This window comes from Neopsephotus bourkii, unplaced genomic scaffold (genome assembly GCF_033783945.1).
Source record: "Neopsephotus bourkii isolate Nb327-2 ecotype Australia unplaced genomic scaffold, CSIRO-AGI_Nbou_v1 NB_1792, whole genome shotgun sequence".
In the NCBI taxonomy this organism is placed as follows: domain Eukaryota; kingdom Metazoa; phylum Chordata; class Aves; order Psittaciformes; family Psittacidae; genus Neopsephotus; species Neopsephotus bourkii.
In genome coordinates, this window is record NW_026902266.1 from 8774319 (window position 1) to 8794566 (window position 20248).

Consider the following 20248-nt stretch of genomic DNA (forward strand, 5'->3'; position numbering starts at 1 on the left):
CCTAATATTACAGGCTTAATCCTTTCCTACAAAGGCTTTGGTAGCACACCTAAACTGTTCTGGCTTCAGCCACTTATTCCTGGAAGTTTTGTGAATATCTTGGAACGTATTTTGCATTTTAGCCCCACTTATCTTATTCTTTTGTGCTTTCTGCTCTCTTCATTTATCTGATGCTGACACTAATTGCACTTAAAACTACTTGCCTTCCATAGCCTGTGGAAGATGGGTATGTGTAGTTCCTATGTGACTAGTAATAGATGTATTTAAAGTTATTCTCTTCCTTTAATTCCTTCTGTGCTTGGTCAAGTTGTTGCATACCTTATTGGCCTACTGTGCTAGAACTACCTAATATAGCTTTTGAGTCCTGCACAGAAGGAACTGAAGCCTGCCAGTGTTCTGACAACGCAATGTGTAGAAAGAGTCCAGGAGGAAAATGGATTAACTTCAGAGTTTATCTTGGGTGTACCTATTTTTTTATTTTATTTTGTGTTTGCTTCTTCGACTTCTCACAGAAGTGTAAGTCTACCTGAATAATCATAGTGTGTCAGTAAGAAATTAATGTCCTCCAGTAAGACGGATGGCAGGGAAGAAGCATTGGTAGCATTATCTTTGCATTATTCCACTAGGTGTTGCAGGACTGGCAGATCTTTGCTAATGCAGCCTGTAGCTGTAGTCTATAAACTCTTGCTGCGTCTTTTTTCTCTAACCTCCACCCTATTATCTGCTGAAGGTAGTACAGGAGTACTACTTCCTAATTTAGGAAGGATTTATTGATTTTATTAAACTACAGGCAGGTTTTATAATTGCCTTTCTTTGCAAGGAAAAAAAAACCACTCAAACGCAAAAAATTAAGACCTCAGACTATGAAATCTAGGAGATTATAAAAGCTTAAGAGTCTTCCCTATGAATATAAAAATAAATTTCATTAAATAATTACGATTTGTGAGTGAATAATTGTTAGTATTACTTGATTTATATTTAACTCCTAGATGTAATTTCTTTAAACAGTGAGTTCCCCTGTTGAGCTTATAATAATGCAGGCGCTTTGCTGGGTGCATGATGATTTGAATGAAGTGGATATTGGCAGCTATATCCTGAAAATCTGTGGCCAAGAAGAAGTTTTACAGAAGTAAGCAAACTCTTCTTCATTAATATTTAACTTCATGCCTTTTCATGGCACAGTTACTGGAAAGTATGTCTTTAATGATTAAATGTGTGAAAGCAGAAATCCTAAAACATGTGAGAGTCACACTTCGCACAAAGATCAGAAATCTCTAGAGTTGCTCTGGGATGCAGCGAAGTGAGTTCTCATCACCTTCCTAAAAACCTATTCTAGTCTGCCATCTGTTGTGTTGAACACAAGCAATTTTTTTCAGATGCAGATTTCTAGAGCATTTCTGTAGATGGATATTGTAGTTTTCAGCTGCTCTTCAAATTCTAGCAAACATGAAAAAAAAATCTACTGATGACTTCTGATTCCTAATAATTTGTGTTACTTGGTTTTAGTTTTGTTGGTTTTGGTGGGGTATTTGCTTGGTTTTTGTTTGGTTTTGGTTTTGTTTGTTTGTTTGTGGTGGTGTTGTTTTTTTTCCTCCTTCTCCCCCTCCCTCCTTCTCCCAAGCTAATGATTTACAAATCCCCATTAGTTTTTTGTGTTAGAATACTTGGTTTCCATGTTAGCCACAGCAGTTAAGAGCTTTACCCAAAGTACAGGTATCTGTAATAGTATACTAAAGCTTCTGCAGAAGTAAAAATCAGATCAAGTAGTATGGTGTGGAGGTTAATTCACCATTTCCTTATTTTGAGCCAACAGTTTGCCTCAGATATTCCATGTGAGATTTGGGTTTTTTTGGGAAACACTGCGTACTTTTGATGTAACTTATAACTTTCTTTTGTTTAACAGTAAGCACTGCATAGGAAGTCATGAATATATTCAGAACTGTCGGAAGTGGGATACAGAAATCAAACTGCAGCTCTTGACCCATAGTGTAATATGCAGTGATCTTGCACGAACAGTAAGTACCTCCTAAACTGCAGCAGCAACGTAAATCTTCAGATTGGGAATTCGTATCAGAGTTGATGGATCTGAAGCATAACCTTTTTGTGTTTACAAATTAGTATATCTACTTGGTGTTGGGAATTGTACCCTCTTACACTGAGAAGTTGAAACATATAACAAATTTTCACAATGCAAATTGTATAAATACAGATGATATTTCTTATTAGGAAGCACTATAGCTGGAAAACATACGCAACCATTTGGTGTAAACTTGAGGTCTGAAAAGACAAGCAACAAATTTTGAGTTAAATAAAAGTTGTGAACAGTTTTTGCATTTAATTAGGTATGTATCAAACCATAGACAAAGGGAGAAATATTTGATTTCTGCATAGCTAAGCACTTGTTTCCTGTATCTTCTCTCTTCCCCCTGTCCCAATATATGCACTCTTTGTAGGCTGTTAATTAGTTATTTCTTTTTCCCTTTAAAGATACTGCTTTCTGTCTTCTCCTTTTACTTCATGGGTATTAATAATGAAACTTATAAAACAGTATTAGAAATTGTAGGTAATAAATCCAGTTCTCATGTTTCTAATGTTTTATTGCAGGATGATGATGACAGAACACCCATACATCTAACCAAACACCTCTACAAAGTAGAAAAGCCTTTCAGAGAGCCTGTTATAAGGTAATACTATGTGATTGGTTTAGTAATCAAGTCCATTGCTGAATTTCTGACCAAACTTATGTTATTCTCTTGTATTTGTGATCAATAACTACTATTTTTTGTAGGTCTTCTATTGAAGAGCTTTTTGATGTATATCACAAGCAAGTTAACATAGCTCTTAAAAATGAGGTAAGGTCATTGCAAGTTATTGTTGAACCAAAAGTAGTATGCGAAAGTTTATTAATGAGGTATTATATAAAGATTATTTAATGAGGTATTAATGGGAAAAAAAACTTGCAGGTATTCTTAGGGAAACTTGAGATCTGAACAAGTTGTCAAATGTAAGTTTGTAATCATGGATTTTTAGATTGCTTTCCTCTTTTCTTCCTAGTTTTTCTTGGAAATGAATTATTACCTAATCATCAGAATTAGAAATGTATCTTCCAAGTCCTGGGGTGCAAAATAACATTTTTCCTCAAAAATCTCAAAAGAGATTTATCTGTCGGAATAGGGAAAAGGTGCGAATTCTGACTGTGTCAGTTGTCAGCCATAAATGCTATATTGGTAGCAGATACAAATCTACACAGGTGAACATTAATCGTTGGGTAGAATTGGAGTAACTGAAGCATGTGTGGAGAATACAAGTAAGTTTTACACAAACTGTGATAATTTTTTATTCTGCTCTATTGGATTAATTTAAAATACGCTGTTAAAATCATTGTCTGTTTCAGTGTATGATAGGTAGCTTAAAACATTGTGCATGTGGAGTAATTTGGAGTAATTTCCCAAATGCAAAGGCAAGCTGAAGATACTTCTAAAAGGAGAAGCTTAGTTTAACTGGTAGGAATGTAACTTGGAGACGTAAATTCTCAAATATTAACTACGTTCCTTAAACTGTTTCTATAAGAACAGTCTTGAAATTAATGACTTAATTACAATACTTTTCATTTCCACTGTGTTTGTTTGCCTCTCAAAGGAATGCAGGCCTGAACAAACTGATGTCCACTATTTACATATTCCCTTGATGTTATTTAATTACCTTGATGGTGATTCACCCTGTTCTCAAGGGTAATTTTGAATACAGTCTTTTTGTAGAAGAGTGGGATGTTACTGCTCCTTAATATGGTGGTGGTTTTGTTGCTTTGCTCTTGCAGCTGCTTCAGCTTGCTTGTTTAACTGTGATTTCACAGGCTGAGGTGAGGAATGCAAAACACCTCAATTCAGGCTTATATGTTCTACTCTTTCTACAGTCTTTTTAAGGATGGGAGATGCACCTTGTAGGTGATGATGGTCAGGTTCAAATATCATCAGTTACTGCATTTTAAATTTCACTGAAGTGAATTCCTATACGTACTCAGTAGCTGAAGCTTGCTAATCAGTGAAATGTGATAAAGTAATCCATAAATAACTTGTACATAGCCTTTGAATTTTATTCAGGTTAATTCGAGAACCTGTGAGGAAAATAGTAGTGGAAATTTTGCTTTTCATATATCAAAACAGCTGTTATGTTTAACGTGTTAGCTTTGAAAGTATGGCTTAAATATTTACAGTGTCTTCGGACTTATATGGTTATTTTCTTACCAGGATGAAGTTAACTGTTGCCACATAACTCCCAATCCAAAAGCTTTATGGTTCAAATGGCTTCTTTGTTATCCATTTGTAGGAAGGTTGTGAGAATATGTCTGGGTGGGGAGGATGTAGGCCAGGAATCAGTTTAGGTTTTGAGGGCATGTTACACCAATCCCTTGTAAGTGACTATAAGTAGTTGTGAAAGAAACGTATACATAAGGCCTTTAAAAAGTAAACAGTTATTTTGAAGCATCTGTTTTAATTTTCTACATGTGTTCTTTAAAATTGGATTAGGACTTTGCTTATACTAAAGAGCAAACAAAAACGATTCCTGTGAAGTGCACAACCCCCCTTCCTTTCCTTCTCCAAGATTTTGCATTTGCATTTACACTTTTGCATTTGCATTTCTATTTTGCAATTGCTGCATATAGAAGAACCATTTAAATAATACATAAGGCAAAAGTTGCAACAGGCGTTTTCCCAAAATTATATTAAAGTGAAATAAAAAAGATGAAGTTCTATTATGGAAGCTGTACTATAGTGTAAGTGTAATATAAACCTATGTGCTTGTTTTGAGAGGGCTGAAATTGAAGTGCTGCTTCTTTAGCATTCCTTGCTCACTCTAATTGAATATCCTTTTTTTAATCTACACTTACTGTGTCATGAGGGAATTTGAACTTAATCTCATTCAGTAATACTTGTCTACCAACAGCTTAATAGGAAAACAGTTGGAAGCCTCAGTGTTTCCCAGGACCCTATACTATAATCCATACTAATATGTTTTTGGCATTGATAACTGTGCTATAGGAAAGTTGTCAATACTGAAGTTTTTGTTTCATTCTTTCACCACAGTTTAATGTAATTGAAATATGCATCTCATAATGAAATTTTCTTGGCAATACATTCTGTTAAGAAAATAAAAATTGAAACAATATTGGATTTCATGATCATGATCAGATTAATCTCTCTCTTACTAGAACCAGCATAAAGCAGTAGATCATGTAATTAAGACTGTCAGAAAAATCTGTTCTACATTGGATTGTGTAGAGACTCCTGCAATAACGGAATCAGTAAAGAAGCTAAGAAGGGCTGTTAATCTTCCAAGGACTAAAAATGCTGAGGTAAACTTTTGACACTATAAATTGTATTCTGAGGTATGCTTCTTAACACTGATAAATACTACTTAATAGTCTTTCATAACTGAAAATACCAGCAACAGCCCAGTCAGGTTTATATTTTGGTTTGCTTTTTGATTTTTATTTTAGCTGATATCTTCCATTTTATTTTAGCATCTCTTTGCTGTTAATGCATTAACTGCTTTCTTACAGAATCCTGTTCTGTTCCAAATAGTGACTTTTTTTTAAAACTATTTTAAAATACTCATTCTGTAACTACAGATTTGTATTGCAGCACATGCTACTAAATCTGAGCAAGGGAAACTGGCAGCTAGCTCATGCCCACTAAAATCAATGCAGTTATGCTTAAAGGAGGTATTCACATAATGCACTTCCTGTGCAGTATTTATGTGAATAACAACAGCATCTTAAAACTCATAACAGTTCATGCTCCTGCATTCCTGAGTATATGGACAAAAATAAAATCTCTCAAATAGCACAGTTTTTATGATAAAACTGCCTTGAGCAGAATTGTTGTCAAGGCACGATGTCAAAACGGTCATTAGTGGAGAAGCATGCAAATAAGAAGTAGCCTTGTAATGCTGTTTTAATTGTCCTGCTGCCTTTTTAGAGTGGTGGTTCATGTGCAGTTCTGTTCATTTTGGACTTCATCAGTTCTGTGTCGTGTTTGTAATACTGAACAGAAGTCTCGCAAAATGCACAGACCAGATACAGTAGTTACCAGAACCAAAATTCTTGCAGGGAAGTTCAGAAGTTGTATGAAGAAAACTTGGTGAAATAATGTGTTAAGTATTTTTCAGTGTTTGTTTTTTGGTAGAAGGAAGCTGTCAGAATAGTTACAGTGTAAAAATAAATTCCCAAAATAATGCTATCCCAGTAGAATTTGGAAAAGGTGGTACTTTGTCAGTAAAACCCTGCAATTCTCTTGTGATGAACATTGGCTTAAACAGTAATGCTTGTGAAGGCATGTAGAGATTGCATTCAGAAATGAAACTGCTATAAAGATTGGAGCCGGTTGCACCTAAGTCTTATATTGTTTGCTTTTCTTAGTAATTGTTTTATGGTTGGAAGAAGTGGCCAGAAAGTAAAAGAAAGCAATACACTGTCAAGTCAAAAATCAAACATATATTGCTGTTCCAACAGTTTTGTATCCTGTCATCCAAAAGTACTTGGACTACTTGACAAGTGAAGTGAAAAGATACGGCAGCCTTTCTGAAAGGCAAAAATGATGTGATTTCTATCCCCCCCCCAAGTTTTTGCATGTTTTTTATAAGAATGTGAAATTTTGGTAATTAAATCTTAAAGTTGACGATGCTCAATTAATAGATCAGAAGTGTAAGGAGAACTTTATTTCTTCAGTAGCAATTCTGGCAAGCTGCTTAGACTTTCTCTGAAGTACTAGGAATTTCACTGGGTTTTGTTTTTAAATCACAAACTTAGTTTTCATTAAGAGTTTTAGTTTTATCAGAAGCTGAATTTGGCTGGAAACCCTTCCTTGTTAGAAGGGAGTAAATTCCTGTGATTTGTTTGTCACCTGTTGGCTCTGACAGTGTCCTTGTTGAGAACAGACATTGCTGTAATACTGTATCATGTTTAGACTTCAATTCTAGCAGACCAAGAAGCAGACACAGCAGATAGCACAAAGTAACAGTACTTGCTATTCAGTTTTGTCAGTTGTTTAGCATATTTTATTCAGTAAACTTATAGTAAATCTCCCTACAGAAGATACGTTAACAAATGCCACAAACAGAACATCTGTTCAGACTTAAATGACCGGGTAGTAGAGCTAACAGCTTCTTCATTCGACTGTAACAGCCTTGGCCATGTTTTGTCTGTAGTCAGGGTATTCTTTAACAATATTCCAATGGACTGTATCTTTTAAAAGTTGATAAAGAATATCAAAATAGTTGTGACTTGAAAAAACATGAGTTTTTGAACTTGGTGAATAATTGCGGCATGATGTGGAAGCTGTGATGCTGTCAGTTAACTCTTCCGGAGCTTTGAGTAAAAGGGTGTTGCATAAACCCAAATATGGGTCTAATTCAGTTTGTGCTTTCTGTATATCATATATAAGACAAATAGAAAATTCATATGGGTTTCTTGGTATTGACATCTGCTTTAACTTCGCTGTGCAGGTATCCTTAAAGTGTGGTGATGACATTAGCAAGAGCTCATCCAGTAAGTAAAGTTTTTCAATCTTACTTAAAAACTGCTTTCAGGTGGCTGTCCAGGAATATATGCATTAAAGATAAATTATAATTTAGGTTCACTGCAGCTTGAAAACCCTCTGAAAGTGAGTATAGACCAGTTAACAAGAGCAGTTGAAGCCCTTCTGCAACTCCACATGAATTCATGTAGCAGTTCTGCAGCAACTTCTCCAAAAGTTGGTAAGAGTACCAAGGAGGCATGGACTGCCACAGAACACCTCCAGTTCACAATATTTGCTGCTCATGGAATTTCTTCTGGTTGGGTATCAAAGTGAGTAATTTATTAATTGTAAAATTCATCCTCTTACAGATTATTTTTTTGTTTAATTTACTTTCTTTTCCTTGTCCAGTTATGAAAAATACTACTTGATTTGTTCTCTGACCCATAATGGAAAAGATCTGTTTAAACCTGTTCAGTCCAAGAAAGTTGGCACATACAAGAACTTCTTCTACTTGATTAAATGGGATGAACTGTAAGTGATTTCAGCACATTAAGACTCACTAAAATATTTCAGTTTAGCTAGTACCTAGTCATTCAAGCATCTCTTGCTTCGGATTCCATTTGAAGTGTTAAAAGTGTGTGACACATACTGCCCACAATCAGAAATAATATTCCAAACGATATTTCACTATTCATTTTAAGAGTGGGGAATGGAAATGTTGGACAAGTGCCCTCTGCTAGTGTGTTTGTAGTATGCACTTATAAGGGGTTGGAAAGCTCATAACATAACTTGTAGTTGGAACAGTTTGTGCTGCTTAAAGAAAGATGAATAGAACTTGCTTATAAGCAGTGCTCAAATTATGTAAATGGAGATGAGAAGGAACTCACTTTTACTAATATTAACATTGAATCACTTTTTATTCTGAATAAATTGTAACAACTTTGTATCTGAATTTAAAAATCTAATTTAGGATTATTTCTATAAAGAGAGCAAGTTAGGGTGGTGAGACACTGGAATGGATTGCCCAGGGAGGTTGTGAATGCACCATCCCTGGCGGTGTTCAAGGCCTGGTTGAACGAAGCCTTGGGTGACGTGGTTTAGTGTGAGGTGTCCTTGCCCATGGCAGGAGGGTTGGAACTAGATGATCTTAAGGTCCTTTCCAACCCAATTCTATGCATAAGTTCCTGAGGGTATCTGTCTGTAGCATACGGGAATGTCTGGTTTGAGCTACTAAACTTGTTTCTCTTCATGGGGCAGGGGAAGACAGTAAAAAGGCAGAAGGAAGGGCATGTAGAATAAAAATAGGGAGAGGATGGCAGGTGATAACTGAGAAGGGAAAAATATCTTTTTTTTATGTCTGTGCACAGCTTACTCTTTACTGCTTAATAGTTACCAGGCAGCCTGTCATAAGTGGAGCATCTCAGATGAGCTCCACATTGCCCTATATCTATTTTCCTACCTGTTTTTGAAGGTCAGAGATAGACCCGGAGGAATACCCTTAAAGTTTATAGTACAAATGAGTTTGCGGTTCTAGAATACCTGACTTCAGAGAGTACTTCAACTACTGATTTTTTTTTTTTTTTTTTTTGGATGATGCAAGGGATTAATTTTCAGATCTTTTGCTGGCAAATACCACTGTATTACAATGGAAAATGTGTTATATTACAGTTATTGTAAGCAGGTTGTAAGCAGTGTATTGTAGTGTAACTGGCTTAGTAATACGTCGTGATAGCTTTTAAAATGTTTTGATGTGTTACAGAAGAATCAAACTTACAGAACATTTTAAGCAATAGAAACAGTGTAAAACAAAGATCTGAGTTTAAATTGCTAATTGAGGTGTATACTCCTCAGCTGCTTTCTTTATGGGTGCTGGTTTTCTACCATTTGAACTTAGCTTTCGGGAGTTCTGAGTAGATTCATTCATTTGGATGGGAAACTATTGGCAGGTGACTCTTTAAATATGACAAGTTAAGAGATGGCTAACATGGAACTCTGTGTCCTCCTAGTGAGTAGAGTGGGAAGACTGGTTATGCTGGACAGTGCAGTTCTGTGTAAAGAATGTAATTTAATAGACAAAGATTAAAAGGAGTTGCTCAAAATCTGGCTACAGAAGTGTAATTTAGCAGTTTTTTCAAACTATTGATGTGGGAGATAAAGTGGAACAGAATATGAATGCATGGAAATTTAACACTTGTTTTTCAATGTTAATGAACTTTTTGAAAGCAAGACACATGAAAGGATTATACATATAAGCCTGTAACTTTCTGTCTTTTTCCTCTGACTTATCTTTAATATTTTTCTTTTACAGCATAATTTTCCCCATCCAAATTTCACAGTTGCCTTTGGAATCAGTCCTATGTCTGACTTTGTTTGGAATCCTAAATCAAAGTAGTGGGAGTTCTCCTGACGCAAATAAACAGAGAAAGGGTCCAGAAATTTTGGGTCAGGTTTCTTTACCTCTTTTTGATTTTAGGCGGTAAGTATCCAAAACATGGGTAAGAGTAATATGATTTACTCTGTATAAAGCTTACTGCACTCCCATAATTAGAGAAACTGCTTATCTGACACTGAATGTAGTAGATTATGATAAAAGTAAGACTCATTAAACTATATTGATATGGAAATAATACCTTCAATTAAATAGGGTTCAAATCACAATCCTTCGTTGTAGTATTTCCATCTGACTGGCTGGAAAATCCTTACCTGCTGGCAAAAGCTGATTATTGTTTGGATGAAAGCAATTTTATTTGCAGGAAATATTCATAGTGACGTGGGCCAAAAGGGGTCATGTTAGTACTGTTTGTAAGTATGCAGCAGTTGAGTAAGTACAACTCAAGTTACCCTTTGAGGAATCCACCGACATTCAGGTGTTGCCCTGTAAGTTATATGAAGTTAAATGTATTTGCAGGTGTCACTGACTACTGAATTGATAGCCTGCTTTCAATTGAAAAGAGTATGGTTTTGGTAGGTGGCATTTCATGAGTTCTAATACCTGATATTGGCTAGAGGCACTTCAGTCAGTATTCACGTATTTCAGCAGATAAAGTTTGACCTGCCAGTTCTTACCCAATTCATGAGCCATGGTGATAGGGAATGCAACTTTGAATTATAGAATCAACTAGATTAGAAAAGATCTTTAAGATCATCAGATCCAACCCTTATCCCAGGACTTCCAAGTCCACCACTACACCATGTCACTAAAGGCCTCCTCTGTATGGTTTTTGAACACTTCCCCGGATGGTGATTCCACCACTTACCTGGGAATCCTGTTCCATGTGCAAAAGAAAGTGTTTGCAGCAAACTTTGGTTTTAGCAGGAATAGTGCCTACTGCAATACAAAACAGACCAGAATCCTGACAGCAGGTAAACAATGTGTTATGCTTCTATCATGTCACTGGAAAAGAAGCACTTTTGCCTTAAAGCTGTTGTAAGATAGGAAAATAAGCTCTTAACCATCACCCAATCCTGATTTTAGAGCAAAATATAGTAATGGCTCAAATTTTTAGAAATAAAAGTCTTTTTAAGATCTGCGGTATTTCTAAATAATGATATTCTTTAGAGGCATTTTTGCCTTTGCTGCAAATGATTCAGTGCTGTGTATTTCCTAAGTTTACATATGCAGGACCCAATCTGGAGAATTTTTGATGTTCATTTTATTTTTCTTTTTCCTTTAATCCTTTTTAAAAAAATCCAAAACCTAATAATAGGGTGGGAGTATGTAAGCCAGCGAGAGGATCCAGATACTGTTTTGAGTAATAGAGATCCGAGAATGTTCTGAAATGATCCCTTTTGATTCACAGCAGGATTTATTTAAAAAATAAAGGAATAATTAACAACCGTGTTAAAGTATATTTCAAGTTTGAACAGGCCTTCCTTTGAGTACAGCTGCTGGATCCTACTATACCTTTTTCACTAAGAGTTAAAAGCCTACTGTAACTTTATTCATTTAAGTGTTTCTGGATTTGTTCAAGTTGCCTTGTCCTTGAAACTTTCATTATGAAGAGTATTCCAGAATGCTTATCAATTTGGTAGTTATTCAATGAAACATTAAGCAATAGACTTGAACCACAGATGTCAGAATTAGGCATGATGTTGCAGAAGTGATCACACCATTGCAAAATAGCTTCAAGATTTATGCTGTTTTCTGTTTACATGTGCTTCGCACTTCTAGGTCTTACTGGAAGCTTAAATTATCTAATTGTCAACCAAGGTTGCAGAAAGACAACCAAGTCTTTCCTGGACAGTTATTTCTATGTATTGCTTATGTCTGTTCTGTGTGGTTTGTGTCCACTGGCTCTAGATAGGACTTTATTTGTTCCACTTCCTATTTTGTATGGTGATGATTCCAACAGCTTGAGCACTTAGGATTTCCTGTATTCCAGAGATGGCCTGAAGCTGCTTTCATTCCCCACTAAAACTTGGATTTCTTTTCCTAAATTATGCTTATTTCAGCCTTCTGTCTAAATGTTCTGTTTCAGTCTCCTATCCAAATACCACATTTAACAGTATTTGATTGTAAAGATAGCTTTTGTTTTGAATTGTGAATTTATCTTGTCTTCATGCTGCATGGTGTTCTCGCAGTCGGTAGTTTTGGGAGAAAACTGTATTTTCTGTTTATGCAGAGTGCTACAACAGAATGTGTTGTGCCAACGTTTACTGGATGTCCTGCATAGGCCGGCTATTGAGATCCTAGTGGTCTAACCCATTTGCAGTTTACATGACTAAAATCCAGACCTAGTAAAAAATAGTAGCCAAATACTCCAGTTACAGTCGAGAACAGCAGCAGCAGTCAGGAGCTAAAACTAAATATAGGTAGGATAAAAGTCATGTATGTGCTTCAGAAGAATCCATAGTCAAGTTAAAATCACTTCAGGTTAAGTGTGTTTGGAGTGGCTTAAAGTACCTTTATTTTTGGATAAGACAGAAGGCTGTGGCATCTGTATTAAACTAGAGACTTATTAAAATGAACAAGCTGTTCAGTTATGCTTTAGTGGCATGATTTAGTAATTTTTATTGGTATCATAGGCTCCCAGTTAATTGATACGTACACATAAAGAATTGCTCTTTGAAAATCATAAATCCTAAAACATCTTTCAAAATATACTTAAGGCTTGGCCTTCAGTCAGTCTTTGAGACTGTATTTTGATTTTTAAAGACTGATAGAAATTTTCTGTACCTAACATACATTGTTTAGCTGATTTATGAAGTATTCTTGGTTGTGCCTTACTACAATTTGAAACAGTATTAATATTGGGAATAAACTGGGAAATATAAATGTCATCTGATAGGCGCTTGCAGAATCTGGTATTATGGAAAGCCCAGGCAAGTGGTGATATCTATAATATTCATCTGCTTGTGTCTTTTTTCTGAGAAGGTAAGAATGTGTGTCTGTGTTCACTTTATTCTTCAGAGAAAATATTCCTTTTCTCCCTTAAGAAATAGGAAGCACTTAATTTAACTAGGTCAGTATTGAACTTTTTCCTTTGCCTTCTCTGCCTAAAAGTTGCAGGTAGTGCTTTAAAGAACTTAAGTAACAGAAGACATCTGGTGAAAAGAATTAAATTAATTTGACACTTGATAATCATAATGCCTTTTATGCTCCAAACTGTATTGGCTAGTACAGTTTGATTTCCTGTGTTCTTTTCTGAACATCAGTAGTTGTCAAAAGATAACTTCTTGTCTGTGCTGTAAAACACATACTCAGTTTGAGCTGTCATCCTATACCACACTAATACTTTGGAAATGTTTCATCATAGTGACCATTGATTTTCTCCAGATAGTTTTTTAATAACTAATACTTTGTTGAAGTACACAGATTGTGACACTAATACCTGTACATGCTTTTTTTCTCAGATTGCTAACTTGTGGGACAAAGCTCTTGCAACTCTGGACCTCACATCCACATCACGCATCAGGGGTGGCCAGTAAGAAAGGAAATATGGAAAGGATAGTACTGCAGGTTATATATAATTCTGACTTCATCTGGCGATGTTTTGTTTGAATATTGTGACTTCTAACTCCTACATAAGTGGAAATAGATCAGTTAAAGTTTTGGGGAGAGTATAAATATTGCTAAGCCAGTATAAAATATTGATAACTAAGCATTAAGGTCAAAGAACGGAAAGCTGCTTTAAGTCAGTTATTGAATCACTATCTTGAAATAAGAGAAGCTGGCGATACCTTGCTAGCATGTGCAATCAGTATTGGGAGAGAACTTCACTGAAAAGCAATCTATAGAAATGTATGCTGACATGAGAGTTGCCTAGATCCAAACAGTAGCAATTCCAGTTTCTTTACGGAACATAAGCAGCTCTTATTCTAAATTCAGAGTCCAAATTTCTCTCCAAAGAGAAGGCACCTTGTTAGGCGTGGTTTAGCAGCCCCCAAGCACGGTTGGATTTGGTGGTTGGGTTGATATCACTGATGCAGATTTTAATAGTTCTGTGATTAGTCTTCACTCTAAGCATCCTCACCTCATTTCTGAGGAGTAATCCAGCTTACTGGATTGTGCAGAAACCCAGTTGACGTGTTTAGTGACCATAGTCGAATGGGACTTATGTCGAAGAATTTAGATAGAAAAAGTATTCAAGAAGCAGTGTCTGAAAACTGTTACACATGTAGAATGCAAGAGTTCAGATGCCTGAACATCCAAGGTTGCTGGAAGGGTGAGCTTTCTGTACTGTTCTTAGGGACTTGCATTATATATTTTTTGTTGTTGTTTTTTTTTTTTTTTTTAGATTGACTTCCCATCACATGCTTTTGATATTGAATATAAAATTCCTGAAGCTGCAAAGACTACTGTGCATCATTCCATAGAAACATTAGAAAAACCATTGAGACAACGCCTCTTTGCCATTCTCTCCAAGGATAACACTATTGGGTACGTTAATCTCTTTCTACCTATGGTGTCTCTGTATGTGACAATTTAATACAATTCTGATCTATTTTGAAGACCTTAGAGACTTAAACAAGAAATTGAATTAAACTTGGGAAAATAATGGTGCTGACTTAATGAATTGACTCGTGCTTTCTGTGGCTGGTGTCATGATATTCTCTGTTACAAGATTGCTACCCTTCTGGTTGCCTGTTCCTGCTTGGCATTTTTTCAGTTGCAGGGAGCAGGGGCATGAACATTTTAGTTTATTTCACATTATACTACAACATATTTTTGTCCTGCCCAAACTATAACTTTGAACAACTGTTTCCTTAATGTTTGAGGCTTTATTTTGCTTCTTGTTTTGACTTTCGTGGAGGAAATGGCCATTTTAATTTCATTCTATTTTGCATGTTAAAATTTATACAATTAGAAGTAGCGTTGGGGTTATTCGGGTAATGATCTGTAATTTGCATTATAAACTGAACTGCTTTTGTCTGCAGCCTATCAAAAGAAGATAAGGAGTTTCTGTGGGAGAAGAGACATTATTGTCATAGTCATACAAATAGCCTACCAAAAATCCTGGTTAGTGCCCCTCACTGGGACTGGGCAAGCCTTCCAGAAATATATTCACTACTTCAGCAGTGGCCTCCTTTATCACCTTTAGCTGCACTGGAACTCCTTGATTCAAAGTAAGAAAAGCAATGTAAATAAATTCTGCATGTGTGTGTTGTACATTAAATTGCTCTACTTCAGAAGATTCTGAATGGTGTTCGTGTGGAAATACTGCTAAATTTCTTATAGCAAAAGCTAAATTTTCTTAAAATATTTCAAAAACATGTGCTTACTTCATACATGTAGGCTTAGCCAAGTCATGTAGTGAAAGAATAGAAGTAGTGGTTAGGATTCTGAAATCTAATTTGTGAGAGGACAGCAAGCTATGCAGCCAACCTGTCAAGAGTGAAGTTTTGAGATGTTAGTATTCTTGTACTAAACACGTGCATGTGTTTGCATCTTAGGTAATGAAGGGCCTCAAACTTGCAGGTCCTTTACTGAGCTGTTCAAGACATTATATTGAATGTTCTGTATCTAGCTGGTCTCAAAAAAAAAATCTACATGAACAAAATAAACTTAATGTGGACTTGTGGCAACTTTCTAGGTTTGCTGATCAGGAAGTACGAAGTACAGCTGTGAATTGGATAGAGACATTAAGTGATGATGAGTTAACAGATTTCCTGCCTCAGTTTGTACAGGTAAGACTTGCTTCCTATGCTAAAGTGAATTTTTTTGCTTTTGAAAACTGAAAGGAATTGCTGGGCACTGGTAGCAAAAGTGCAATTGCATGCTTCTGTGCTTAATGACCTTAATGCCTAGTAGGAAAATTGATTTTAATAAATGATTGCTTTAACTACCATATGGATCTGGGATGATTCTGTTTGTGCATTAGTCAAAATTTTACTAATCTAGAATTAATTCCACATCAGAGGTATTTCATTTTCTTTGTATTTAGGCATTGAAGTATGAAACCTATCTTGATAGTGCTCTCGTCAGATTTCTTTTGGCCCGGGCACTGGGAAGCATTCGAATAGCGCACTACCTATACTGGTAAGATATTTTTTGTTCCATTGTTCACCTAATGTGTTTAATATGAGGCTAATACTTCTGTGGGGGTGGGGGAATATTCTTCATCAATATCGTCATTCATAACATTGAATGTTAGGAATGCAGAGTATACAAAATATAGATCCTGGTGTGGTTGTGTTTTGGGTATTTTTGTTTGGTTGTTTTGTTTTTAATAAAAAAACAAAGTGTGTCTGCAAGGCACAAACTTGCTTTGTATATCCTGTATATCAGTAACTTCAGATATACATACTACTGGTTGATTAAACTATTTTAATCTCTTAGTATTGCATTGTTTGCAGTATTTTCCTTAAGAATTTTTTTCCTTTTTTTTTTTTTTTTCCAGGCTTCTTAAGGGTACACTGTATGACACAAAGTTTGGTGTGAGGTATGAGCAAATTCTTGGAGCTTTTCTTTCAGTCTGTGGAAAAAGACTGAGGGAAGAGTTGGAGAAGCAGACCAAGCTAGTGCAGCTTTTTGGAATGGTAGCAGAAAGAGTAAAGCAAACAAGTGGATCTGCTCGACAGGTGTGTATATATTTTTAATATTGTTAAGGAAAATTAGACTGAGTGTACCCTCAAAACAATCTACTCAGTTGCTTTTCTGATCTAAGTTCAATAAAATGTTTTGTATAATATATTGATAGATCTATGAATCTATTGTTCGTTATTTCAACAAGTTAATGGCTTAATGAAGTTGATGGTTATTGTTAAATCTGTTGTCATTTGAAACATAGGATTGTGTGAGGTGATAGAGTAAAAAAGTAGGATGGTTTCTGTGTACAATAAACTGGGAGTGGATTTCAGCCTATTACTGCTGAAGAATGACCCTATTATGCAAAAGAATGGAGTGTCTCTTTATATGCTAGCCATATCAACTTTCATTTTGCTTGAGTGGGATGCTATTATTTGGTTTGGTCAAAAACAAAACAAATAAACCAAAGCCCATAAACGTTTGTGGTTGCACTGCTAGGCATATTTATTCTTAATAGCTGAAACAGCAGTTAGAATACCTAGCATGCCTTTGAAACTGATAAGCTTCAGGCTAACTTTGTCCAAAAGTTCTCTGTAGATGCTTCAGTTAAGGAAATGTCAGCTGCAATATTATCGGTTTTTGTCTGCAGGCTGCCTTGCAAAATGGCATGGAACGTGTGCAGTTATTTTTCTTGAAGAACAAATGCCGCTTGCCTCTCAATCCCAGTCTTGTGGCAAAAGAGTTAAATATTAAGGTACAGTTCATTCAGAGTTTCAAAAGCTTTTTGTAACTATTACATAGATAGACAGCTTTTACAAATAGAAAAAACTCAACTGACATGCTTGAAAGCTCTTTATGACAGGGGGAGTGAAATTAGCTGAGCAAAGGTTAAAATTATGCAAATACCTTTTTAAGACCAATGTAGGTCCTTGTATTAAATATATATATATAAAAACATTTTATCTTGATACCCTGTCTCAAGACCAACAGTCCTGGTTATAGTAAAGCAGGGGACTATTTAAAGTGTGTGACTAAGTCCCGTTTGCCGTCGTAATCAAAAAAGAAAGCTGAGCAAAGCTATATAACTCAGTAAGTAGATACTGTGAAATAGGTGAAACTACCAGTTACTGCTTGCGTTCAAGACATGCACTGATTCCAGGGAGACAGACAGTAGCTTTATTTTATTGTGAAGGTCTAGAAAATAATAATAATGGAGCAGAAGCAATTAAATTGTTTTTCCAGAGCTCTGCATGGTTTGACAGTATGTGCTCAACCACAGTCTTGATTATCATCATGCATGACTGCTAGCCTAAAGGTCTCTGAGCACTGGAGTTAATCCTGTGTGGAAAGACAGTTTGTCTTGCTTTCTTTCTTGTCTTGCTTTCTTTCTGTACTGTAACTATTAAATCATAAATATGTATTTGAAAGCAGATAAATGAGAAAATACTGTGAAACTTGCAAATACCCAGTTTTTATGCTTTCTATCTTAAAAAAGAAAAGCTGCTGAAAAATATCCATGTTTTATTCACTCTTACCTTCAAAATGTATAAAACATCACTGTGCTGCACTACTGGATTTTGTACAAAAATTCAACAAATAACAGCCAAAGGGCTCTTTATTCAAACGAAGCACGTATTCACCACAATCACAGTGTTAAAAGTCTGAATAGACTCACTGTGTGTCAAACCTGTTTGTTGTCAGAATGTCTTGTTTTCTGGGCTAGCAGAATAGTCTTTCTGAGTATTAACACTGTATCTACTTGTAGGCATGTTCTTTCTTCAGCTCCAATGCAGTACCACTGAAAGTTGCATTGATAAATGCAGACCCTCTGGGAGAAGAAATCAATGTGATGTTTAAGGTAGGCCTTACATGTGTACTAGAGAAGAAAAGTTGAATGATAAGCACTATTTCATTGGTATCAGTTAACTTTGGCATAGCTCAGTTATTTTGTGAGGTTGCTCCTCTGTATCTAGAAATCAGCACCTGAACAGATAAACTATAAAAGCAAGTCTACCACATGTGACAGCTTAAATGGAACTTCTTTTTGAGCACATAACTATGAGGAAATAAGTAGCATAATGCATCATATGTTTCCTAGAAATGTAAAACAAAATCTTAAGTTTTGTTTTGCTGAAAACGTGTCCCTAACTTTTATTTTTTCATTTAAGGTTGGAGAAGATCTGAGACAAGACATGCTGGCTTTACAAATGATTAAGATTATGGATAAGATATGGCTGCAGGAAGGACTGGATCTTCGGATGGTTATCTTCAAGTGCCTCTCAACTGGAAAAGACCGAGGTGCAAAACCAGATGCTGCCTATAATCTTTGCTGCCCCACTTCAATTTGTCATGCTGATATGAAAAATTTCTGTGCAGAGGCATGCCCAAGAAACAGTGGAAGGACAAAGGCCTTCCATGCAAGGAACTTCAATACCTGAGAGTATAGCAAGTTAAATTGTTCTGAATTTCCTGATGGCTGAGTTGCATTTAAATGTGTCTCTTCTTGAATCCTGAGATGGTTATGCATGCTGTTGTCCGTGAATAGTGGTGCAAACAAATAAACATAACGATAAAAGTGAAGGTTTCTCTTGATGCCCTTACTGCAGCACAAAATAATGTTGCCATAGCAATCCTGATTCTGAAAGTTTGTTATGATTAGTTATGGTGAAAGAAAGTATTCAAGTCAAAACTGAAATTCTAAAGTCTTTGGAGTCTACTGCTGTTAGGTCTGGAAGTATCATTCTTGTACTGAAACAGGCAAAAAGAAGGAAAATTTAAAATGCCCCCCCACACGCACACACATACTTTCCAGAATTAGTGTCATATACTGGTAAAAGTTCCGTGGCAATATGAGGCTGCCTTTTAGACTTGAAGCTAGGTCACAGAACTCTTGAGTATAAATATCACCCTGCACCTCGAACGTGCTTTTTTGCTAGTTTTCACAAATTCTCTAGAGCTACCACAATGAGCCACATGATCTTTAGAAGGATAAACAATAACTAAAATATTTCTTCAGTCAGATACTAGACCAGAATGGTGAAAATCTTTAAATACATGAAAAAGTTGGAAATTGAACTTGGCAAGCCTAAGCAAAAAGCTTCTATTTATGTAAGACTTGCTATTTAGAGAAACAGATGGCTTTTCTTCCTACTTGAACAATTCCTTGATTGTGTAGCATGTTGTTTGGGGTTTTTTTGTTCCTGCTAGTATTAGTATTCCTGAAGTACTTGAAGCATTAAAGTGAAGACCAGACTTGTATGTAAACTACAGATTTGCGTTCAGTAACCCTAGCCAAGATAGCAGTACAATTCTGTTAATCAATTTTTTTCCTTTTATAACTTAGCTCTACAAATACTTTTAGTAAATGGTATCTCTAAAATAAGGCCATGTATAAAACACATGGCCATATTTCTGGAGCTCTGTTTCACCATTCGGCAGGACTTAAATTTACTATATTACTTAAGTGTCAGGGTAAAAGAAATGTCAAAATAACTTGAACAATTACTTTCTACTACATAAACTAGTATTAGTCTTTAAGCAGTAACTGCAAAGTGTAAATTATATATGCATTCTAGCCATGGTAACTAATTGTAATAAGGCCTAACTGGGATTGCTACATGTGTTTCACGCTATACTATGCCACATGGCGTGTAATAGTGCTTAGTACACTAATAACACTAACTTTATACCTAATTGGGTTTTGAAAAAAGGTAGTCTAAGGTTATAAAATCCATTGTTGTCAAGAAAGTTTCTACTGAATAAT

The 20248-nt window shown here is 35.7% G+C and overlaps 1 protein-coding gene across 6 annotated transcripts in view; it reads left to right on the plus strand.

Annotated features, from left to right (window-relative positions):
* PIK3C2A (phosphatidylinositol-4-phosphate 3-kinase catalytic subunit type 2 alpha) overlaps positions 1-20248 on the plus strand; it is a 71004-nt gene that overhangs the window by 39592 nt on the left and 11164 nt on the right. For 5 of the 6 annotated variants that reach the window (XM_061380123.1, XM_061380117.1, XM_061380121.1 and 2 more), the window contains exons 5-22: positions 1009-1129; positions 1904-2015; positions 2605-2684; positions 2789-2852; positions 5210-5353; positions 7504-7546; positions 7633-7846; positions 7926-8048; positions 9826-9993; positions 13371-13476; positions 14255-14397; positions 14895-15083; positions 15551-15644; positions 15902-15996; positions 16358-16538; positions 17135-17239; positions 18251-18343; positions 18654-18783. In XM_061380123.1, coding sequence (XP_061236107.1) covers positions 1009-1129; positions 1904-2015; positions 2605-2684; positions 2789-2852; positions 5210-5353; positions 7504-7546; positions 7633-7846; positions 7926-8048; positions 9826-9993; positions 13371-13476; positions 14255-14397; positions 14895-15083; positions 15551-15644; positions 15902-15996; positions 16358-16538; positions 17135-17239; positions 18251-18343; positions 18654-18783 — 2205 coding nt within the window. The remainder of the gene's footprint in view (positions 1-1008; positions 1130-1903; positions 2016-2604; positions 2685-2788; positions 2853-5209; positions 5354-7503; positions 7547-7632; positions 7847-7925; positions 8049-9825; positions 9994-13370; positions 13477-14254; positions 14398-14894; positions 15084-15550; positions 15645-15901; positions 15997-16357; positions 16539-17134; positions 17240-18250; positions 18344-18653; positions 18784-20248) is intronic. The other variant, XM_061380122.1, reaches the window with a different exon arrangement.